Here is a 24,103-nt window from a genome sequence, read left to right as displayed (position 1 = left end):
GATATGCCAGAAGGGATATCCACAGCTGTCCCTTGCAACCCAGCATGTCTGCTGTTGTTCAATACTCGCTCTTAATGTTATTTACGAACTTGGACGCCAAGAGCATCCTGCATCACAAATCACTTCAGATGTAACAAACATATCTATCTTCTCAAGATGTGTAGGAAGGAACTGCAGATGCTGGTTTAAACCAAAGGTACACACAAAAAGCTGGAGTAACTCAGAGGGGCAGACTGCACCTCCGAAGAATAGGAATAGGTGACGTTTCGGGTCTGAAGAAGGGTCTCGACCCGAAATGTCACCTATTCCTTTTCTCCAGAGATTCTGTCTGACCCGCTGAGTTACGCCAGCTTTTTGTGTCTATTTTTTCAAGAACCAGAGGACATAAGTTTACAATGAAAGGGGAAAGATTTAATAGGAACCCGAGGAGCAACTTTTTCACACTGAGAGTGGTGGGTGTGTGGAACAAGCTTCCAGAGGAGGTAGTGAAGGCAGGTACTATAACAACATGCTAAAGATAATTGTACGGGTGCATGGGCAGGGAAGAGTCCTTGTCTGACTCTTTGACTAATTAATTAAATAGAACATCGATTTTTACTTAATAAAATCAATAAATCAATAGGCGTTATGGCAGTGAAGAAAACAGTAACTAGTTTCTTAGCAGCAAACTCGACAAACGATAAGATTTAAACAAATAATGGAATCATCTGTTTTTGAATGATACTGGTTCATATGGTCTTGGAATTTTTTCCTTTTCTTCTTCAACAGACTACCATGAGATGTTTAAAATCTTTCCAAGAGGCCTGAAGTATCCTTGTAATGTCTTATCTAAAAGGCAACACCTTGAACACTGGAGCAGTCTCGACGCCACACTGTGGCATTAGAATATAAAACTCTCCGATGTTTCCAGAGCAGTGTGCTACAAAAACGTTCTGGACTCAAAGACAAGCATATTTGCCATTGAATCAAGGCTGAGAACTAATTAAGAAATTCACAGAATTGGCTTAAATGTCTCAAGACGGAACTAAATTGCTTTCCTTAAACAGTAACATATTTACTGCTGCACTTCACTGGTTAAATATTGGAAGAGTGCAGAGAAGAGTTTTGTTACAAGCAAAAATATTTGTCATTCTCTCAGTTGAAATATTTGGTGTATTTACAATTCTGGCTGTGGACAGATAAACAAGCAGAATGATTGTGAGGCAGTATTAAGAATGTGACATTTCATTCCATCTTACTTCAAATTAATGCCATGTTCTTACATTCTACTGTGAATGAAATGTACGTTGCAAGATATGGGCCAGGAAATATTTAAATTAAATATTCAACTACAATAAAGATTAGGATGTGTAGTTCAACCACATTAATCTCTGTCAATAGAGCCTTCACCACATATATAATGCATGATACACATTCCACCATGTACTCCAGTCCGGGATTTGAGTGGGACTGCAGACACCGATAATAGCCGGCTGGTCCCTTAGTTTGGTAGTCTGTAAATTGATGCGCTGAGTGTTACAGTACGTACTGTTCTCTCTGCATGGGTTTTAATAAATGCTTTGTGGTTCACATAATGCTTTGTAATGGTTTGATTACAAAACAGATGAAAAGTCAACCTGTCAGTATGGAAGGGTCAGGGTTGAGTTACGTATTGGAGACACAAGGACCTGCGGATGCTGGTTTACAGCAAAGGGCGCTGGAGTAACTCAGCGGGTCAGACTGAAGGAGGATCTGAAACGTCACCTATCCATGTTCTCCACAGATGCTGCCTGACCCGCTGAGTTACTCCAGCACTCTGTGAAACGTCACCTATCCATGTTCTCCACAGATGCTGCCTGACCCGCTGAGTTACTCCAGCACTCTGTGTCCTTTTCGTTGCTGTCATCTGTTGACGTGCGTTGCGGGGGCTTCTCCGCACCACGTTCGGTCAGATGCCGTCTCGATTTCGAGACGGCATCTGACTGAATGTGGTGTGGAGAGAGTCTCATTCCATCAAAGCTGCAGTCGTCCTCCACCGCCACTGTTCACGTCCGTCTCACACACTCGGTCGCCCGAATCAGGCGAGCCCCAGGCTGCTGCAGGGCCTCCAGCCGTCCCCTCCGTCGGGATCGTCCAGCAAACCCTCGTTCCTCTCCTCGCCCGGCTGCCTTTAGCCATCGTGCCCCCGGGAAGGCAAGACCCCAGTTCCTCTCACCGGCCCTTTGTTCTTGCGCCCACCGTCGCCAACACCAACCACATTTCTCTCCCGTTCTCCGGACCTCTGGGAGTGAGCAGGGCCTGGGCTCATAAGGTCATGAGGAGAGGAGTAGAATTAGGGTTATCAAGTCTACTCCTCCATTCAATCATGGCTGATCTATTTCTCCCTCCTAACCCCATTCTCCTGCCTTCTCCCCATAACCTTTCAAGAGAGAGTTAGATAGGGCTCTTAGAAATTGCAGAGTCAGGGGATATGGGGAGAAGGCAGGAACGAGGTACTGATTGGGGATGATCAGCCATGATCACATTGAATGGCGGTGCTGGCTCGAAGGGCCGAATGGCCTACTCCTGCACCTATTGTCTATTGTCTAACCTCTGACACCCGCACTAATCAAAAATCTATCTATCTCTGCCTTAAAAATGATCCACTGACTTGGCCTCCACAGCTCTCTGCGGCAAAGAATTCCACAGATTCACCACCCTCTTCAGACGGGTTTCCCAGTTCCACGACAGGCGAGCCAGGCCGGTGGCCGAGGGTCTTCAGCCACGCGGTCTGACACGAACAACAATCGAACAGTCGACACAACAATCACCATTGATGTTTTCTGAAGTAGCACCCTGACTCGAAACAACGTCTGTCCATTCCCTCATCAGATGCTGCCTGACGCGCCGAGTTCCTCCAGCGCTTGGGGGTTTTGCTGAAGATTCCAGCATCTGCAGCTCCTCGTGTCTGCATCGCTATTTATTGAACAGCATCTTCGAAACGCACCATCACCATCAGCGAGATGTAATACGCACAGCAAGGAACGCCAGCTTCCACTCCGAGTCACGCACCACTGAAAGCTAAAACAACATCTCGCTACTTCTTCACTGTTGTGGAGTCAGCACCCTGGAACACCCGTTTAAAAATGGCTGTGGGAGTAATTTCACCACATGGGCTACAAAGCTACCAGCAGATATATCATTATGAAAAGCAGTGAGGAATGCAATACGTGCCGCTTCTGTCAGCAGCATCCAAGGCAAAGAACAAACCCTTTGTCACTGGGTAGAACAGCACAGGAACAGGCCATTCAGCCCACCATGTCTGTGCCGGATGTAATGCTAAACGATTCTCCTCTGCCTGCACGTGACCATATTCCTCTATATCCATGCACCCATCAACATAAAAGCCTCCTAAGCGCCACTATTGTATCCCGCCTCCACCACCACCCAGGGCGGCACAGTGGTAGAGTTACTGCCTTAAAGTGCCAGAGATTCAGGTTCGATCCTGACCAAGGCTGTACGGAGTTTGTACTGTACGCTCTCCCAGTGACCCGTGTGGGTTTTCTCTGCGATCTCCGGTTTCCTCCCACACTCCAAAGGCGTGCAGGTTTGTAGGCGAATGGCATGGGTATAATTGTAAATTGTCCCTAGTGGGTGTAGGATAGTGTAAGTGTACAGGGATCGCTGGTCGGCGCAGACTCGGTGGGCCGAAGGTGCTGTTTCCGCTCTGGATCTCCAAATTAGAAGGTCTAAACTAAACCGGTCACCTCTGCCTCCACGTGATCCATATTCCTCCATTTGCATGTGCCCATCCAAAACCTTCTGAAACGCCACTATCATATATTCCTCCACCACCCCCCTTGACAGCACAGTGCAGGTGTGTAAAAAAAAGTTGCCCCGCACATCTCCAATTAAGCTTTGCCCCACTCACCCTTAAACCTTGCCGTCCTAACTTTGGCCTCTCTCCACACGGCACAAATTGAACCACGGAATATTTTTAAAGCAGGATGGGATGGTGGGAGGAGGAAAGTCATTCGATATAAAAGTAAAATGAAAGGATTCAAACTCCTCACCTGATCGGCAGAGATGGTATCCTTGGACAGACGGCGGAGTTTCGACTCCAAGGCGACGATCTTCCCCTCCTTCCTGACGATCTGAATCTGAAGCTCGTCATTCTTTTCTTCCAGTTCCCGGATTTGTTTCCGATATTTATCTTTGTCAATGAGACACTGGGAGAATTGTGTCTGGGCTTCATCTCGCGATCTGAATGCCTGCAAGGAGTGCGAATGATTAAAGCGAGTGAAATATATATATCTGCACGTACACTGGTGCCACAATACATTTACTGACTTTTGATGCTGTGAAGAGCTTTCGGGAAAGGTAATAAAATACTCTTTATGAAAGGGCTATGATACGTGAAAAGGAATGCAGGTTAAATCTAGTTGGTAATTGTTATCTTCAAACCTGCAGTATGTATGTGGATGAGGACGGTCACAGTGAATTGAAAGGGGAACAGAATATTCTGTCATACCTTTGGTATAAAAAGATACCCATTAGTTTGGAATAAAATTCAACAGATAAGGGGTCCCTTAGTGTATTTTACCTTCTTTTCAATTGAAAGGACATTTTCAGCCCTATCATTGTATCCAAATAACTATATGTCAGTGAGTCTAGATGGAAGGTAATTCATCAAAGGTAGTCATCCAAGCTAAAGCTCATTGTTTTCCTGTCCTTCTACCTGTAGACTTCCAGCAGGGGTCTCTCGATACCCAAATTCATAGTTTTAGAGCTGTAGAGCATGGAAGCCGGCCCTTCGGCCCATCTTGGCCCATGCTGACCAAGTTGGCATATTGGGTTTGGCCCATAACTCTCCAAACCCTTCCCATCCCTATATTGTTTGGTTAGTTTTATTTAAGGGCCTGTCCCACTTGGCGATTTTTTTTCGGCGACTGTCGGCATCATTGACTGACGTATCAGGTCACCAAAAAAGTCGCGGCGTGACGCCACGTGCTGCGGCGGTGACGAGGCGTGACGATGTGTTGACGCACGGTGTTTCCTCAAGTGTCGCAACATTTTTTTTTGTCGCTGCTGGATTTTGAAATGTTCAAAAATTTTCGGTGACCCCGATACGTCAGTCAATGACGCCGGCAGTCGGCGAAAAAAAATCGCCAAGTGGGACAGGCCCTTTAGTTTAGATTAAAGATACACCGCGGAAATAGGCCCTTTGACCCACCGAGTCCGCACCGACCAGCGATCCCCGCACATTAACACAAGTCCACACAAATTACACTTATACCACGTATATAAACCCAAGCCAATTAACCTATAATCATGGACGTCTATGGAGTGCGGGAGGAAACCGAAGATCTTGGAGAAAACGCACGCGGTCACGGGGAGAACGTACAAACTCCCTTGGTCAGGATCGAACCTGGGTCTCCGGTGCTGCAAGCGATGCAAGGCAGCAACTCTACCACTGCGCCACCGTGGCCGCCCTACCTCAGCAGCTAAAAGTTTGTAAAGTCATGTGAAAGCTGGGATACATGTAGAGACCAGGAGAAAGATCTGACCACAAGAAGGGCTCGGAGGCATTGTGCTCTGCAGTGAGGTATAAACTGACGGAAAGCTGGAAGAGAAGTGGGGGGGGGGGGGGGTGGACAAGGTCCAGCAAGTGATAGGTGGATACAGGAGATGGGCTGGTTCAGATTTCACCCACCCCCCACTACAATTAGTCTGAAGAAGGGTCCCGATCTAAAACGTCGCCTATCCATGTTCTCCATAGATGCTGCCGGACTCGCTGAGTTACTCCAGCACTCTGTGTGAAACGTCACCTATCCATGTTCTCCACAGATGCTGCCTGACCCACTCAGTTAGGGTGCAGCAGCATCTATGGAGCTAAGGAAATAGGCAACGTTTCGGGCCGAAATCCTTCTGGAAATAGGCAACGTTTCGGGCCGAAACCCTTCCGGGTTTCGGCCCGAAACGTTGCCTATTTCCTTAGCTCCATAGATGCTGCCTGACCCGCTGAGTTACTCCAGCACTCTGTGAAACGTCACCTATCCATGTTCTCCACAGATGCTGCCTGACCCGCTGAGTTACTCCAGCACTTTGTGTCTTCCACTCATATATATTCAAATAACTTGAAGCAGCCAGAGTGTTCTTTGAACTTGAATGTTGAACAAGCAACCAGGAGCAAGGAGCGCCTTTCCCATGAATGTTGCCGTGAAAGGAGGCTTCAACCAAGGATTGTGCAGCTGAGTAGGAAGCTGGAAGATAATACTGAGGGTTAACAGGACCAGGAAGAGTGGAGCTAAGAGAGAAAAAGCAGTTCCTGCGCACAAGAATCATGATTTAATGGAATAGCAGAACAAGTTTCCAATGTCACGGATTCATACATTCTTCACAAAAGAAGACGAGGAGAATTTTAGTCAGAGGGTGGTGAATCTGTGGAATTCTTTGCCACAGAAAGCTGTGGGGGTCCAAGTCAGTGGATATATTTAAGGCAGAGATAAATAGATTCTTGATCAGTACAGGTGTTAGAGGTTATTGGGAGAAGGCAGGAGAATGGGGTTAGAAGGGAGAGAGATAGATCAGTCATGATTAAATACCAGAGTAGACTTGATGGGCCGAATGGCCTAATTCTGCTCCTATCACTTATGATACAGCACAGAAATAGGCTCTTCAGTCCACCCTGCCCATGTTAGACAAGATGCCCCATCTACACTAGTCCCACCTGTATGTGTTTGACCGAGGTGGGAGATTTGCAACCTTCACCTGTTTCGACTAATGCAATCAACTCGGCGTGCACAAACGGAAGATCAAATAGAACAAGTTGTCCTACAACTTTAGGCTGTGCTCGCCACACGCTAGAAGAAGTGTTTGACCCATAAATACATCCGTCTAAAGCTTTCCATCCATGTTCCGCCATGTACCCATCTCTGCAAGAGTTGATTGCTTTATGTACGAGTTGAGATCGTAAATGCTGTCTCAAGCCAGCGAGCATGGGGATTAATGGCATTTGAAGTACTTGCTTGTTTGAATCAGCTGGCATAAGCATGCTCCAACCTCGCAGGTGATCACTTGACAGCGATTATACTTTGGCATGTGTTGCCGCTCACGTTAGTGACTGCAGGATGTGCAGAAGCAGTTTTACCTCCATGGCACGCTGCCCTCAGTCAGTGTTAGCTTCCACAGACCCACTGGCCTTGGGTTCAGCAACTGCACTCATCTGAAGCAGCAGCTCTGACTAAATCAATGGAAGCATTCGCAGCTTAGATGCAAGCTATGTGATCGAAGCGTTTCTAAGGGCAAGAGAAGATCCGTAATGACAGCTCCCTTTAGGGATGAAATTACTCTTGGGACAATTAAAGAAAACTCCACTTGTCAGAGGAGTTCACTCGAGTATCTGTGTGTATTCCAGCCACACTGACACAGGGCCGGGTGGCTTTTGCACTGTGTAGCTCCTATATTTCAACAATTGTAACACTTCAAAAATGTTTCATTGCTGTGAAGTCACGAGGGCTTCTTTTGAAATGAAAGTCCTTTTCCTTTTCCACCCCCCATCAGTCTGAAGAAGGGTTTCGGCCCGAAACGTCGCCTATTTCCTTCGCTCCATAGATGCTGCTGCACCCGCTGAGTTTCTCCAGCAATTTTGTGTCCTTTTCCTTTTGTTCTTTTGTAGGCCAGTAATGAATGTGGTTGGAAACCAGTAGAGGAAAACATCAACTAAAACAAATCTAAGATTAAAGAACAATTATCATTGCTTTTACTTATACCAGCCGATTTTGTAGGAAGTTTGAGAGAATGGTCCCAACCCGAATCGTCATCTGTCAAAGCCCTCATTAGATGCTATCTGACCCGATGTTCTACATAGTACAGCATAGGAACAGACCCTTCAGCCCACAATGTACCCAACATGGGGCCAAGACTATCACTTATCTACCTGCACATAATCCACTATTCCCTGCATATACATATGGCGAACCAAAAGACTTTTAAATGCCGCTATAGAAACATAGAAAATAGGTGCAGGAGTCATTCGGCCCTTCGAGCCAGCACCGCCATTCAATATGATCATGGCTGATCATCCAACTCAGTATCCTGTACCTGCCTTCTCTCCATACCCCCTGATCCCTTTAGCCACAAGGGCCACATCTAACTCCCTCTTAAATATAGCCAATGAACTGGCCTCAACTACCTTCTGTGGCAGAGAGTTCCAGAGACTCACCACTCTCTGCGTGAAAAATGTTTTTCTCATCTCGGTCCTAAAGGATTTCCCCTTTATCCTTAAACTGTGACCCCTTGTCCTGGACTTCCCCAACATCGGGAACAATCTTCCTGCATCTAGCCTGTCCAACCCCCTAAGAATTTTGTAAGTTTCTTTAAGATCCCCCCTCAATCTTCTAAATTCTAGCGAGTACAAGATACCATCGTATCAGCTTCAACCACCTCTCCTGGCAACGTGTTATCGGCTCCCAACACCCTCTGTGTAAAAAAAACCTGCCCCTCACATCTCCTTTAAATTTTGCCCCTCTCACCTTAAAGCTCTGCCCTCCAGTTCCTCCAGTACTTGTTGTTTGGATATAATTCAAAGTTGGCTTGGGATAGAAAATGGGCGGTGATGGACTGGTGTTGCTCACTGGACATGGAGCCAAATTCCCCTTCTGTTGAATGACTACCACCTGTTTTGTTGTGTTCCGCGCCACTCCCACGGTGTTTGACATGATGAGCTGAATACAGGCCAAACATTTATGCCACCCAGTGTGAAGCCTTCTACGCATATACTTATTAATAAAGGACAATATTCAACAGCAGACACAGTGATGGGAGGATATTTGGCTCTCCAAAATTATCACCTTTGGCTGGGAATGTGGGAATCGCGTGACCAATTGTAACCATTGCACCTTAAAAGAGCACTTTGAAAATACTGATGAGAAGAACATCGATGTATGAATGCATTGATTTATCTGTTAGATGGAAACTGGAGCAATAACAGTAAACTTCACAGATGGCATAAACTAACAGCAGTCAGTGGTAAACAATACTTCTTACATGAAGTATAAATCTCTTTAGATATCTGAGAACAAAAGGGGGACCCGGCATTGGGAGTTGGGTGGAGGGGGGGGGTTGAAGAAGGGATGAGTACTTTTTGTAACTTTGTCGATGCCTATGTGGTGACTCTATTGTGAACTTTGTACGCAAACACAAAGACCTTTGCTGCAGCTAGATACACGTGACAATAACGTATCGTCATCATATCGATATGATAAAGTGCCATCTGTAAGTTACTTTCCTAGTTGGAACCTGGAAAATAGATGGAGCTAGACAGCAATGAAACAGGCCCAACTCATCCATACCGACCAACACAAGATGTCCCATCTGAGCCAGCCCCATTTGCCTGCATTAGGCCCGTATCCCTCGATACTTGTCCAAGTGCCTTTCATATATTATTATAGTATCTGCCCAAACTACCTCCTTTGGCAGCTCGTTTCATACAATCTCAGAGTGAAAAAGTTGCCCCTCAAGTTCCTGTTAAATCTTTCCCCTTTCAGCTTAAACCTATGCCTTCTAGTTCTGATTCCCCTACTTTAGGTGAAAGTGTACATCATCCTATCCATTCCCTTCATGATTTTATGCACCATGAAAAGATCACCTATTAGCCTCCGGCACTCCAAGGAATAAATTCCTAGTTTGCCTAATCTCTCCCTATAGCTCAAGTCCTTGGGTCCTGGCAACAAGCTTGTAAAGTGTAGGAAAGAACTGCAGATACTGGTTTAAACCAAAGATAGATACAGAATGCTGGAGTAACTCTGAAAAGGAATAGGCTGGCAGATGCAGTATAATGTGGATAAATGTGAGGTTATCGACTTTGGCGGCAAGAACAAGGAGGCAGATTATTATCTCAATGGTGTCAGATTAGGAAAAAGGGAAGTGCAAGGAGATCTGGGTGTCCTTGTACACCAGTCTCTGAAAGTAAACATGCAGGTACAGCAGGCAGTGAAGAAAGCGAATGGCATGTTGGCCTTCATAATGAAAGGATTTGAGTATAGGAGTAAAGAGGTCCTTCTGCAGTTGTACAGGGCCCTGGTGAGACCACATTGGGAGTATTGTGTGTAGGTTTGGTCTCCTAATTTGAGGAAGGACATCCTTGCTATTGAGGCACTGCAGCGTAGGTTCACAAGGTTAATCCCTGGGATGGCGAGACTGTCATATGAGGAAAGATTGAAAAGATTGGGCTTGTATTCACTGGAATTTAGAAGGATGAGAGGGGATCTAATAGAAATGTCTAAAATTATAAAAGGACTGGACAGGCTAGATGTAGGAAAAATGTTCCCAATGTTGGGGAAGTCCAGAACCAGGGGCCACAGTCTAAGAATAAGGGGAGGCCATTTAAAACTGAGATGAGGAAAACCTTTTTTACCCAGAGAGCTGTGAATTTGTGGAATTTTCTGCCACAGAAGGCAGTGGAGGCCAATTCACTGGATGAATTTAAATGAGAGTTAGATCGAGCTCTGGGGCTAGGGGAATCAATGGATATGGGGAGAAGGCAGGCACGGGTTACTGATTGTAGATGATCAGCCATGGTCACAATGAATGGCGGTGCTGGCTCGCCAAATAGCCTCCTCCTGCACCTATTTTTTATGTTTCTAAAATCAGATAAACAATTTACATTGAAAAGGATTGAAATTCATATTGAGAGCACTTCACGTTCTGGGAAAGGAAAACAAATTGAATCAGACCTGATCTCGTTCTTTCTCCACTTCCTCCAACTGAAGCATAATAGTGTTCATCCGGTGCTTGTACATCTCACAGTCTTTAACCAGCGTCGAGCATTTTAACTCCAAATCCTCTTTCTCTTCCAGATACTGCAACAGTTCACATATCACCAGTGATAATTCAGTTTTGAGCATTGAGGGAGCTATAATGTGACATTGAAAGCACACTAATGCTTATTATGGAGAATTATGGTTATGCTGCATAATAATTAACATAATCAATTGCGATTAGTAGGGTGATCAATTGCAATTATCTGCTGGATAATAAAGATTTGCTGAGAAACAAGACCACTGTGGAGAACAATGCACAGTTGCAACAAACTATTGAACTTAACAGGGTGGTTGTGTTTGCAACTTGCAATTTGTTATTTTTCACCCAAAGAATGCAAATCTCCAACTGGCATGAGAATTGCCGTCAGATAGGGTCCTGTCTGTGTAAGTGTAAGCTGATTTGTACATGTGCAATATTGGCCTGGTGTCCAGTCATCCATGTTCCAATTATATTTTATAGTGTCTTTACTGTTTGTCAGCATGTTACTCTTCAAGTCCCTGCAGGTACGTTTACCTTGTCCCGGAGCTCCTCTGCCTGCCGGTTCTCCTCCTGCAGGTTGTAAATCTTGTTAACAAGGTCCTGCCTGTCTTCCAGGGCCTCCTTGCGATCGTGCTCCAAGATGTCGAGGATTGCCTTCTCGGAGTTGGGTAAACTACGCTTCCCAGCCTGTGTCAGGAAGATGTACAATTCACACATTTAGCCTTTGGAACGGAAAAGGAAACAGTTCGGCAGGTACATGGATAGGACGGGTTTGGAGGGATACGGGCCAAACACAGGCAGGTGGGACTAGCGTACAAAAACCAGTTTCACTGTAGACAATAGACAATAGACAATATGTGCAGGAGTAGGCCATTTGGCCCTTCGAGCCAGCACCGCCATTTGATATGATCATGGCTGATCATCTCCAATCAGTACCCCGTTCCCGCCTTCTCCCCATATCCCCTGACTCCGCTATTTTTAAGAGCCCTATCTAGCTCTCTCTCAAAAGTATCCAGAGAACCTGCCTGAGGCAGAGAATTCCACAGGCTCACCACTCTCTGTGAGAAAAAGTGTTTCCTCGTCTCCGTTCTAAATGGCTTACTCCTTATTCTTAAACTGTGGCGCCTGGTTCTGGACTCCCCCAACATCGGGAACATGTTTCCTGCCTCTAGCGTGTCCAAACCCTTAACAATCTTATATGTTTCAATATATGTTTCTTATATGTACCTCGCACATGGGGCATAGAAAGTACCATACCATTACGTAGCTGAGACATGTTGGCCGGTGTGGGCAAGTTGGGCCGAAGGGCCTGTTTCCACACTGGATCACTCTATGCCTCCATACTGATTCAAAGAGGTAAGAATTCCAGCAGAGAAAAAGTGCTGGGCATCATAAATGGAAATCCTCGTGTAACCGGTATTGCACTGACGATTTCTGAAGTGCACATTTGGATAACAAACTCTGTAGCATTTCATCATTGCCATTGACTGATGCACAATTTAAAATCTGCTCTTGAAATGAAGCGTTACTTACAGTAATTGTTACATGATGGCGTGCAAAATGTTTCTTCAGTTCTGCACGTCGACTTTCTTAAGTGCCCGATATCTCAATTACATATGGAATTAATTTAGTGTAGAATCCAGGGAAATAAGCAATAATTGGATATTTGCAATGCATATTAGAACGTGCAACAATACAGCACAGGAACTGGCCCTTTGGCCAACACTGTCTGTACCAAACATGATCCCAAGACCAATTGATGTTTGAAGGGCAATTCTCTTCTCCCCACCTGTCTCTCTCCCCCCCCTCCCCCACCTCCCATGCTTCTCTCCCACCCCCTAGCCCCATATTTCCATTTTACCCTTCCTTCTGTCACCTTCCATCCAGTCATCTATTAAATACTCTTTAGTAGTTGGAATCCTATGTCCTACTGATAATGCGGTGCTTCCCTGGGCAAGATGCTTGGGTTTCAGTATAAATCAGGGCTCGGCAACCTATGGCCCCCGGGCCGACTGCGGCCCGTAACCCAAATTCGGCCCGCCCCGTATTAACCCAGCCCGCCGAGCGCCTGCCCCGAGCGCGGCCGGGCTCTGTCTGTACCACATCCTGCGCAAAGCCACAGGCACGGGCACGCACCTTCTGTGAATACGTTTAAGACAGAACTGCAGATGCTGGAAAAATCGAAGGCAGACAGAAATGCTGGAGAAACTCAGCGGGTGAGACATGCGCGGATTGCACGAGGCTGCCTCACCGGCTGAGTTTCTCCAGCATTTTTGTCTACCTTCTGTGAACATGTGATTTGATGGCTGCCATCCGGGGCTGGATCCATGTGTACACGTGATAGATGTGGCCCGCCATCCGTTCACAGACATGCGTCCCGACCCCTATGCAGAACTAGGTTGCTGACACCTGGTATAAATCAATGACAAACTATAAGACCTGACAGAAGCAGATTAACTTATGAGAGGCAAAGATAGGGTAGATAGTCAGAATCTTTTCCCCCCAGGGTGAAAAAAGGTCAAATACTAGAGGGCATAACTTTATGGTGAGAGGGTAAGGTTTAAAGGAGATGTACAGGATTCCTTTTTGTTTTTACACAGAGGGCAGTCTACATGGTTACCAAAGTATGATGACTGAAGATTATCAAAGCACAGCCAAATAATTCCATGTAAATCTACATTAATTTGTGAAATATGCAGGAAAATCACTCTGCAAATGGGTGGGTTTTAAGATTACTGTAAAACCTATCGTCCTTCAGTAGGTTATATACAGTTCAGGTGGTGAACAGAATAGAAACCACTGCTTAGATTTTAGGTCCTAAGGTCATAAGTGATAGGAACTGAATTAGGCCATTTGGCCCATCAAGTCTACTCCGCCATTCAATCATGGCTGATCATTCAATCATAGCGGAGTCAGGGGATATGGGAAGAAGGCAGGAACGGGGTACTGATTGGTGATGATCAGCCATGATCACATTGAATGGCGGTGCAGGCTCGAAGGGCCAAACGGCCTACTCCTGCACCTATTGTCTATTGTCTAACTGCAGAGCATCCTGGACAATACAGCCCACCCCACCCCCTCCATGACACACTGGTCAACCTGAGGAGCACCTTCAGCAACAGACTGGTTCCACCAAGATGCAGCACAGAACGCCACAGGAGATCCTTCTTCCCCGTGGCTATCAAACTGTACAACTCCTCCCCCTGTCGTGGGGTAGACTGACTCCCCTTCTCCACCTCCCCAATCTTTGCACATCCCCAATCCTTTCCACTCGTCACTTTAATTTCATAGAAACATAGAAACATAGAAAATAGGTGCAGGAGGAGGCCATTCGGCCCTTCGAGCCAGCACCGCCATTCATTGTGATCATGGTTGATCGTCCCCTATCAATAACCCGTGCCTGCCTTCTCCCCATATCCCTTGACTCCACTAGCCCCTAGAGCTCTATCTAACTCTCTCTTAAATCCATCCAGTGACTTGGCCTCCACTGCCCTCTGTGGCAGGGAATTCCATAAATTCACAACTCTCTGGGTGAAAAGGTTTTTCCTCACCTCAGTCTTAAATGACCTCCCCTTTATTCTAAGGGTCATGTTTCATGCTTCATGTATCTTGTGTTTTTATGACTGCTGGCAGATTAATTTCTCTCCTGGGATAAATAAAATTCTATCGTATTGTATCACATTGTATGGTATCTCTCCCTCCTAAGCCCATTCTCCTGCCTTCTCCCCATAACCTCTGACACCCGTACTAATCAGGAATCTATCTATCTCTGCCTTAAACATACCCATTGATTGGGACCAGCTCAATATCCAGGGTTATCTGAGGCGCTGGAGCACAACTCAGCTTTAACTCTCTCAGCCAGAGAGCTGTGGGAGGGAAGATTGCAGCCATTATTCTGTTGTTGGACAAGGAAGGGTGATCTATTTTTTTGTAGAGTCTGCTTTTTACAATGCGTGGTTTTCAATTTAATTGCAATTGAGGTGAAGTTTATTTGAATCGTGCGTGTATCTAAAGAAGAGATTCTTCCACTGACTAGGTAAATTAATTCAAATATATTCATACAAGGCAGTGATATAGCAGAAGAACTCTATAAAGCCATTTTTATCGTGATCAGTTATAGCTGAATTCATTCATTCTGATGCGATTTTGATGTCATAATATTCCAGTGATTTCATACATTAGAAACATGGTTTGCAGTATCAATGGAGCAAACCTGAAATATGACTCAAGAGACACCTCAGTTTAGTTTAGAGATATGGTGCAGAAACGGGCCCTTCGGCTCACCGAGTCCACACCGACCGGCGATCCCCGCACATTGACACTATCCTACACACACACACGCACACTAGGGACAATTTACAATTCACACCAAGCCAATCAACCTACAAACCTATACGCCTTTGGTGTGTTGGGAGGAAACCGAAGATCTCGGAGAAAACCCACGAGGTCACGGGGAGAACGTACAAACTCCGTACAGACAGCGACCGTAGTCGGGATTGAACCCGCGTCTCTGGTGCTGTAAGGCATCCCTACTGTTCCACGGCTGAACTCAATGCATTCATATCAATTAAAGAATAGCAAAGAAATGTCAAGATTTTCCCAAAGATTGTTACAGAATATGTTGTATTCAATGCATTGAGAATAATTTCTTAAGATGAACCGAACAGATCAATGAGCAAACATAATCAATTGATAATCAATTGATTTGCAATTTATATTAAGTTTATATTTATCTCTGTAGCAGCGATGGTGGTAGTAACGTAACAAAATGTTATTTTGAATCCTCAGAAGTGACGCTGACCTTTCTCAGCTTTGTACTTTAACTCAAGGGTTGTGACAGAACTGCTCTCACTGCCTTATGTCATTGAAACACAAACTGTTGTGGGCGGTTCGCTAAAGTAAGCATTGGCACATCAAAAATAAATCCTCAAAGAATAGAAATATAGAAAATAGAAAATCGGTGCAGGAGTAGGCCATTCGGCCCTTCGAGCCTGCACCGCCATTCAATATGATCATGGCTGATCATCCAACTCAGTATCCTGTACCTGCCTTCTCTCCATACCCGCTGATCCCTTTAGCCACAAGGGCCACATCTAACTCCCTCTTAAATATAACCAATGAACTGGCCTCAACTACATTCTGTGGCAGAGAATTCCAGAGATTCACCACTCTCTGTGTGAAAAATGTTTTTCTCATCTCAGTCCTAAAAGATTTCCCCCTTATCCTTGAACTGTGAATATCTTTCTCGATTATTGCTCTCCACAGATCTTCCAATCACTGGCCCGTGGGGTTACAACATGGATTCCTCCACTGGATAGATGGGGAACACTGGCGTATTGTGAGCAATTCTGGGCCCCATATCGGAGGAAGGATGTGTGGGGGGTCTGGAGGAGGTTTACAAGAATGATCCCAGGAATGAGTGGGTTAACATATGATGAGCAATTGACGGCACTGGGGGCCCTGTACTCACTGGGGTTTAGAAGAATGAGGGGGGGACCTCATTGAAACTTACAGATTAGGGAAAGGCCTCGGGTGAGTGGATGTGGAAAGGATGTTTCCACTGGTGGGAGAGTCGAGGACCGGAGGTCACAGCCTCAGAATTAAAGGACGTTCCTTTAGGAAGGAAATGAGGAGGAATTTCTTTAGTCAGAAGGTGAAATTCAATGCCAGAGAAGGTTGTGGAGGCCAAGCCAATGGATATTTTAAGGCAGAGATAGATAGAGCAAAGTCAAGCCCACAGTCACAAGCAGTTTGTTGTTTAGTTGGAGTTCGTAATGTTCACTAGCCTGATGGTCAATATCCCTCGAAAACTTCCCTGTCCATTATAATAAAACAGAAAATTCAGGATAAATTACTACAGTCAGGAAGTCAATGTGTATTCAAATAATAAAGTGACTGATGGTCGGAGTTTCAATCTTCCTATTTTTGCAGCATGCTTCTACAGCGATGCTTGCTGAAAGATGTTTACATTTTGTGCAAGCTATTTGTGATTTTAGTTCAGACCACAGCAATGATTGGAGCTGAACAATAACATGGATTTGCCCAAAGGCTAATAACCTTGGCAGGGTGGTGGAGCAATGAAGTCTGTAGTGCTACAACCCAAGAGACCACATCCTGAATCTTCAATGAGCTGCCTGGATATGTCCTAATTATAGATTCTAGTAGATTTATTGACAACACTTTATAGCTAACTGGTTTTTCTCTCTCTCTCTCTCTCTCAAACTTTTAGATAATGGAATGACTTATTCAACTTGCAACTTTTCCCAAATTGAGACAAACGTTAGAACAGATGAGGAGAGGACATGCCATGTTTATTAATGGGGTCATGTTCTGTATCAGTTGATTGTTCTGAATACATTAAAAGATGCATTAATGTGCCTCTCGGGGTATGGATATCTAATACAAGCCGATAGTTGTGGTGCAGTGTGAAGGAAGCAATACCTGGTCTTAGGCATCACTGCACCATCTGAGGGACCAGGGTAGAAATGTGATCAACATTTTAGACCATAAGAGCTGAATTAGGCCATTCAGCCCATCAAGTCTGCTCTGCCATTCGATCATGTCTGATCTATTTTTCCCCATTTTCCTGCCTTCTCCCTCACAACCTTTGCTGTGAGGGCAAACACCATGTAATGCACACTTGACATCACTGTGACAATCCTGTACTGCGATTGTTCACTTCACAAATAGGGCAGACCCCACAGGCAAGGGGGCGAGGGTGTTTGGGGCATGTTATTGATGAAACTGAAGGCTGAAGTGGTGACTTGAGTCCGACTGTACGTCATTCTTTGGTGGGATCATTTTTGGACAGAATTTCGGGCGGCACGGTGGCATACCATAGAAACATAGAAAATAGGTGCAGGAGTAGGCCATTCGGCCCTTCGAGCCTGCACTGCCATTCAATATGATCATGGCTGATCATCCAACTCAGTATCCTGTACCTACCTCCTGATCCCTTTAGCCACAAGGGCCACATCTGACCTCAACTACATTCTGTGGCAGAGAGTAATAGTAGAGTTGCTGCCCTACAGCGCCAGAGACCCAGGTTCGATCCTGACTACGAGTGCTGTCAGTACGGAGTTTGAAGGTTCTCCCTGTGACCCGAGTGGATTTTCACTGGGATCTCCGGTTTCCTCCCACACTCCAAAGACGTCCAGGTTTGTAGGTTAATTGGCTTGGTAATCATTGTAAATTGTCCCCAGTGTGTGTTAGTGTGCGGGGATCGCTGGTTGGCATGGACTCGGTGGGCCGAAGGCCACTGTTACCATGCTGTATCTCTAAACTAAAACTAAACTAGACAGAGAATGTAAATGATAGTGATGCAGCTAGTAGAGCTGCTGCCTCACAGTACCAGAGACCCTGGTTCGATCCTGACCTCGGGTGCTGCCTGTGTGGAGTTTGCATGTTCTCCCTGTGACCACGTGGGTTTCTTCCGGGTGCTCCGGTTACCTCCTACAAGCCGAAGACGTGTAGGGTAGTGGGTAAATTTCTCCTTGTGTGTAGGTGGCTGGTAGAATATGGGGGAGATGAATTGATGACAATATGGAGTGAGTAAAGTTGGATTAGATTAGCGTGCGATTAGTTAAATGGGTGGGCGACGCTCATTGTGGAATGAATGGGCCGTAGGATCTGTTTGCATGCTGCATCTCTCTCCCTCTGTGTAAATATCCCTTGATTAGACACTGGGGAGCAATCATATCTGGTTTTACCAAATCATCCTTTGCCCATTTCCCTCCACAGATGCTGCCTGACCTGCAGAGTTCCTCCTTTTGGTGTTTGTCTTTTGCTCAAGTAGAATTTCAAAGTGATGTTAAGTAGCATGGATGGACAGTGCTTTGTTTATGTTTTATTATTATTAATGTTTAGTGTTTTCTGAGTCATTCGGAACTGTCACTGTATGTCATGTTGTTACTTGTGGGCGGAGCACCAAGGCAAATTCCTTGTATGTGAATACTTGGCCAATAAACTTACTTACTTAAACTAATCTGAGCGGCTCTGAATGGAGTTTTAGATACATACGCTGCCCTAAAAAAAATCATTTAATTTCATAAAGGTGGGAGAAAAGTCCATGCTGTAGACCGATAAGGAGAAATATTTGGATTCCGTAATGCAGCAAATATAGTTCACACAGATTAATATACAATGTACAGGACAGGATTCATCACATCTGACGTATGACCGTATTTCTGTTCCACATGAGCCTCCTCCCCTCTCTCTCCATCGAACGCTCTCTGCCTAACTTGGGCCACCCACATCTACTTCATGTGTTTCCTCAGCATCTCCTTCAATGCAACTTTGCAATTTGCCTCAAGCACTCCTTGTTGTTTGTTGAAGATTTCATATCCTTATTATTGGACGGCAAAGCTTCTTCTAGACTACCTGCTTAGGACCATAAAACATAGGGGCAGAAATAATGCCATTCGGCCCATCGAGTCTGCTCCACCATTCGATCATGGCTGATCTATTTTTCCCGCTCAACCCATTTCTCCCCATAACCGTTGACTGATCAATAGCCTATCAATCTCCGCATTCAAAATATGCAATGACGTGGCCTCCACAACTGACTGAGGCAATGAATTCCACAGATTCACCACCCTCTAGCTAAAGAAATTCCTCTTCATCTCCATTCTAAAGGTACGTTCTTTTATCCTGAGGCAGTGCCTTCTGGTCCTAGATTCTCACAATGCTGTAAACATCCCCCCCCCCCTCCACATCCACACTTTATATTTATTGGTGATCAACATATTTAAGACTTCCAGCTTCGTAAACAGGAAAAAAAAGGTGTCGCAAGAAGTCTTTCGCTGACTGGTGACTGGAATAAGAGTGGTCAGCAGATATTTGGAAAATATCCAATAATGATCAGTTATCCTCATCCAGGAGAAATGTCATTTAAAGTCGATGTGAAGTTAGATTTTAAATTCAAACTCAAAAATTACCTTTCCTAAGATAAAAAATCATTCTCATGCTGCTATAATCCAGTATATTCATCAATAAACCCCAGCAGTATGTGCTATCGCTGGTTGTCCTGCTGCCATCTAGCACAAAACTATCACGTTTAACGTCATTGCCAATGACTATGAAATCTTTGTCATGAGGTCCTTACCAGCGAAGAAATCTGAAACGTACGCCATTAGTGGAGAATGTGTGTGTGGGGGGGGGGGGGGGGGGGGGAAGATGATTATTTGCAAGAACAAGTTGACAAAAGTGTAAAGGTGTTCCAGGGAATCCTGGCAGAAGTTGCAACACAGATATCACTTTTTTGTTTGCCATCCAAAAAAATCAAAAATCAAGAGTGTTAAACAGAATAATTAAATTCATACTAGCAGCAGTTTAAAAGGCCTGTAACCAAAACACACAGATGTCACAAAAAAACATCGATAAGTTGGCAAAGAAACAATATTAGCGCAAAATAACAGCCTGAAGGACGGCTGAAAAAATCATCGGGACTTCTCTCCCCTCAATCGCGGACATTGCAAGCAAACGTTGCTTGTCTAAGGCCGGCAGTATTATAAAGGACCAAACACATCTCCATCATGGACTGTTCACTCTGCTGCCCTTGGACAAAAGATATCGTATCATAAGGAGCAGAACGGCCAGGTTTTGCAACAGCTTCTTCCCACGAGCCATCAGACTCTTGAATGCCATGTAATTATCTACCATTATCTATTTTATCTTTTTATCCATTTTATCCTTCTGTTATTTTTGGGTTGCACGGGGAGCAATAGACTTGCATTTATTGATGTATTTTCTGAATCACAATAAAGTTTTGATTGATTGATTGATTGATTGAAGTCTCCAAGTGCAACTAAGAGTTTGTAGATATGTGGATATCAATAATCAATACTTATTGATTAGTGAGGGTGTCAGGGGTTATAGGGGAAGGCAGAAGAATGGGGTTAGGAGGGAGAGATAGATCAGCCATGATTGAATGGTGGAGTAAACTTGATGGGCCGAATGGCCTAATTCTGCTCCGATCACATAAATACCTGGATATCACTGGCATTAGAGATGGAGCAAGATGGAGAAGGAATAATTAAATCCATCCTTGCTTATTTAAAAATAGATGCCTTGTGATTTAACACGCCAGTGACACAATGTTCATCATCAGCAACAAGTTACAAATGGAATTGACAATTTGTTCATTTTTTTGATCCTTTGCAGCAGAAATCTTTCGTGTTAATGTTGAGTGTGGTTACCTGAATGACCGATTGTAGTTCCTGGACTTTAGTCTTTAACATTTCATTGTCTCGTTCCAATTCCAGCATCTGCTCTTTCCTTGGCCGCTGCTCAATGTCATTTTTCAGTTTGAGGGATTGGTTGCGTTCCAATTTGCATTCTTCCTCCACCTTGTTTAATCTGTGTTTTAGCTGATCGATCTGCAGCAATTTAATGGAAGAAAGACAAAAAAAAAAATTGTCACAATTCTTCGTAAACTTTAAATGGAATCCAAACACAAATCATCCGACTATTACATCCATCCATGTCCACTCTAATTTCTAATACTGCATCCATTTACAAAGCTGGTTGTTCAAGTACTTAAGACACTTTCAAATGATGTAGTATTTTCAGTTCTGGCCTTTTGTGGTAAAATGATTTTTTGATTCATTCAACTTTCAATGGATGTTATTTTCAAGACGAGCATTTATTGCTCATCACTAAATGCCCCATAGAAGTTCACGCTGAATCCTTGCCTTGAATTTCTTCAGCCCCTCTGGTACTGAATTATGAACTCAGACTCTGACCCAGTGATAATGAAGCCAGCGTTCTATGTGGTAACACATATAAATGGTGGCGCGGTGACACAGCTGGTAGAGCTGCTGCCTCACAGCGCCAGAGACCCGGGTACGATGTACAGCATTGCATGAACTGATATATGCCGATGGTCGTGTTTTTATCTACAAATAAACCATTGGGTATTGTCCAAAGTCAAGATTGAACCAAGGTCTCTGAAGCTGTGATACTCAGTCTGAGAAAGGGTCCCGACCCGAAATGTCACCTGTCCACATTTTAATAATAATAATAATAATAATAAATTTTATTTAATGGGCGCCTTTCAGACATCTCAAGGACACCTTACATAGATAATTGGAATAAAAACATATAATCGGAATAAAATAAGTAATAAAGACATCACAGAGACACAAATTAAAAACATAATTCAATCCAAAAACAGAAAATCAAAAACACAATGTGAAGAGAGAGCAGCGGCAGCCAAAGCGCGCCAGCGTCCACTCTCTCTTCACGGCAGCACATTTTGGGCCGAGAACCTTCTTCAGACTGAGAGTCGGGGGAGAGGGAAACATGAGATATGAAAAAGTACATGGAAAAAAAATGAATGAAAGTTACGCAAAAGGACAAATCAAAGCCAGCAACGATGATCAAGGAAAGGTGGAGCCCACAATGGTCCATTGTTGGCTGTGGTGAAAGTGGTAACAAGTAATACAAACCGATAGCCAAGATATTGAGCTCCACATGTTGACATCAGGGGGCAAATGCATCTTTAGAGGTCTTAGGCAAGTTTGTAAAAATGGACAGAGATTGGAAAGAATGTCTGAAGAAGGGTCTTGACCAGAAACGTCACCCATTGCTTCTCTCCGGGGATGCTGCCTGTCCCGTTGAGTTACCCCAGCATTTTTGTGCCTTTCTCTGTGTTAATCCGTCTGTAATGGCCAACTTGGTTCCGTTTCTGAGCGCTGCATCACTGCCAGGCAATTACAGAGTGAGACAGGCCCCCGTTTAACTGAAAGGCTGGGCGGCGCACATTGGCAAGCCTTGTATTTGAAGAACCATCTTGTGCAAGATTCTAATGGTCACGGGGTTTCATGAAATTACATCTGAAAATAATTTCCATTTCATAACTTAGCTTTAAGATGAGAGTGGCAAAGATTAAAGGAAATCTGCGGGACAAATATCTGTTATGCAGAGACTGGTGGTGGAGGAGGCAGATTCGATAGTGGCATTTAAGGGACTTTTGGATAGTAACAAGGACATGTGCATGCAGATAGAAGTTGATGTTGGTATCATATTCGGCACAGACATTGACGGTATGCAAATTATTTTGTACAAAATAAAATACAAAATGATGATGTATCTTTTTTTGTACACAAATTAGCTGCCATATCCTCCGTTATGTGGCAGTGATTACACCTCAAAAATATTTCATTGGCTGTAAGTAGTTTAGGATTAGTCTACAAAAGTAGTGCTCTTTCTTTCTCACACACGAGCATGGAAAGAAAAATTGAATTACATGCCCAGTATTAGCTGTTAGAAATTTCATGTCTGAGACCTTTTTAGCCTCGTGGGTCTATTAAGAAAATGACACTTGCCTGCATTTAAACGGATAAATTGAAAATCCATTGTCTGAGCTAGTGATTTATGGAGAGGCTTCTCACGCCATATCATTTATGAGTGACAGTGGAAGGCATTTGCTGGTAATATGAGCCACCATGGCCTGGGGGTCTGGGTCAAGTGATGGGCAAAGGAATGACAGGTGAATTGTAGACTGAAATATGCAACTAACTCGCACTTTAATGGGAAATATGATAACATGTGGGTCACGCTCCATTTTGCGATGAGTGATTTGAAACAACACTGGCTCAAGAGAACCTGCAAGAGGAGGAAGGCTTCAAATACAGATTTGCCTGTTTAAGAAGATGAAGCGTTTCTTCAGCCAGAGGCCACGGCTGTTTGAATCTTCTGCCCAGAGCAGAGGCTGCTCTTTGAATATCTTCAAGACCAAGAGAGATGATCTTTGGAAATCAAAGGCAAGGAACTGGACCTGTGGTCAAAATCTGAAGACCGATGATCTTATTGAACAATCGCAGCGCAGTCTGAGACCCTTCGGTCCTTGAAATGTCGCCCATTTCTTCTCTCCAGAGATGCTGCCTGTCCCGCTTAGTCACCCCAGCTTTTTGTGTCTATCTGCGGTTTAAACCAGCATCTGCAGTTCCTTCTTACACAACTCATTGGATGTGGAGCATTCACAAAGCAATATGAAGGAAATGCTTCATGAGTGAATGCCGACCATTCACTGAAATGATCCAATTAAGGTGAAGCTCTTATCAAGCAGGCTAATCAAGCACAGAGGGGCTTTTGTAGATTATTTGATGATAAAATGAAACCTATTATTTTAACTGTGCTCAGTCTTATGTGGAACATCGTGTGAAATTTTGAGTGCCCTCATTTAAAAAAAAAGCCATGATCATTCAATTATAAAGAGATACTTCATTCATACAGATTCTACCTAATTCTTTGAAGAAAAGAAAATTGATTGGTATGTTATCCAGATCTTTAACAATGCTGAGAGAAATGAATAATGAAAATACAAGCAAGTAATTTAGTT

General features: G+C 44.3%; 1 protein-coding gene across 3 annotated transcripts in view; it reads right to left on the bottom strand.

The window, feature by feature from the left end:
- card11 (caspase recruitment domain family member 11) overlaps window positions 1–24,103 on the bottom strand; it is a 224,257-nt gene that overhangs the window by 79,512 nt on the left and 120,642 nt on the right. For all 3 annotated transcript variants that reach the window (XM_033041134.1, XM_033041137.1, XM_033041135.1), the window contains 4 exons: window positions 20,958–21,137; window positions 11,296–11,448; window positions 10,695–10,820; window positions 4,032–4,229 (listed from right to left, as the gene is read on the bottom strand). In XM_033041134.1, coding sequence (XP_032897025.1) covers window positions 4,032–4,229; window positions 10,695–10,820; window positions 11,296–11,448; window positions 20,958–21,137 — 657 coding nt within the window. The remainder of the gene's footprint in view (window positions 1–4,031; window positions 4,230–10,694; window positions 10,821–11,295; window positions 11,449–20,957; window positions 21,138–24,103) is intronic.

The sequence above is a fragment of the Amblyraja radiata genome, chromosome 22 (genome assembly GCF_010909765.2).
Source record: "Amblyraja radiata isolate CabotCenter1 chromosome 22, sAmbRad1.1.pri, whole genome shotgun sequence".
Classification (NCBI taxonomy): Eukaryota; Metazoa; Chordata; class Chondrichthyes; order Rajiformes; family Rajidae; genus Amblyraja; species Amblyraja radiata.
The sequence above is the reverse complement of the archived record's forward strand: the minus strand, read 5'-3'. Positions and strand labels throughout refer to the sequence as shown.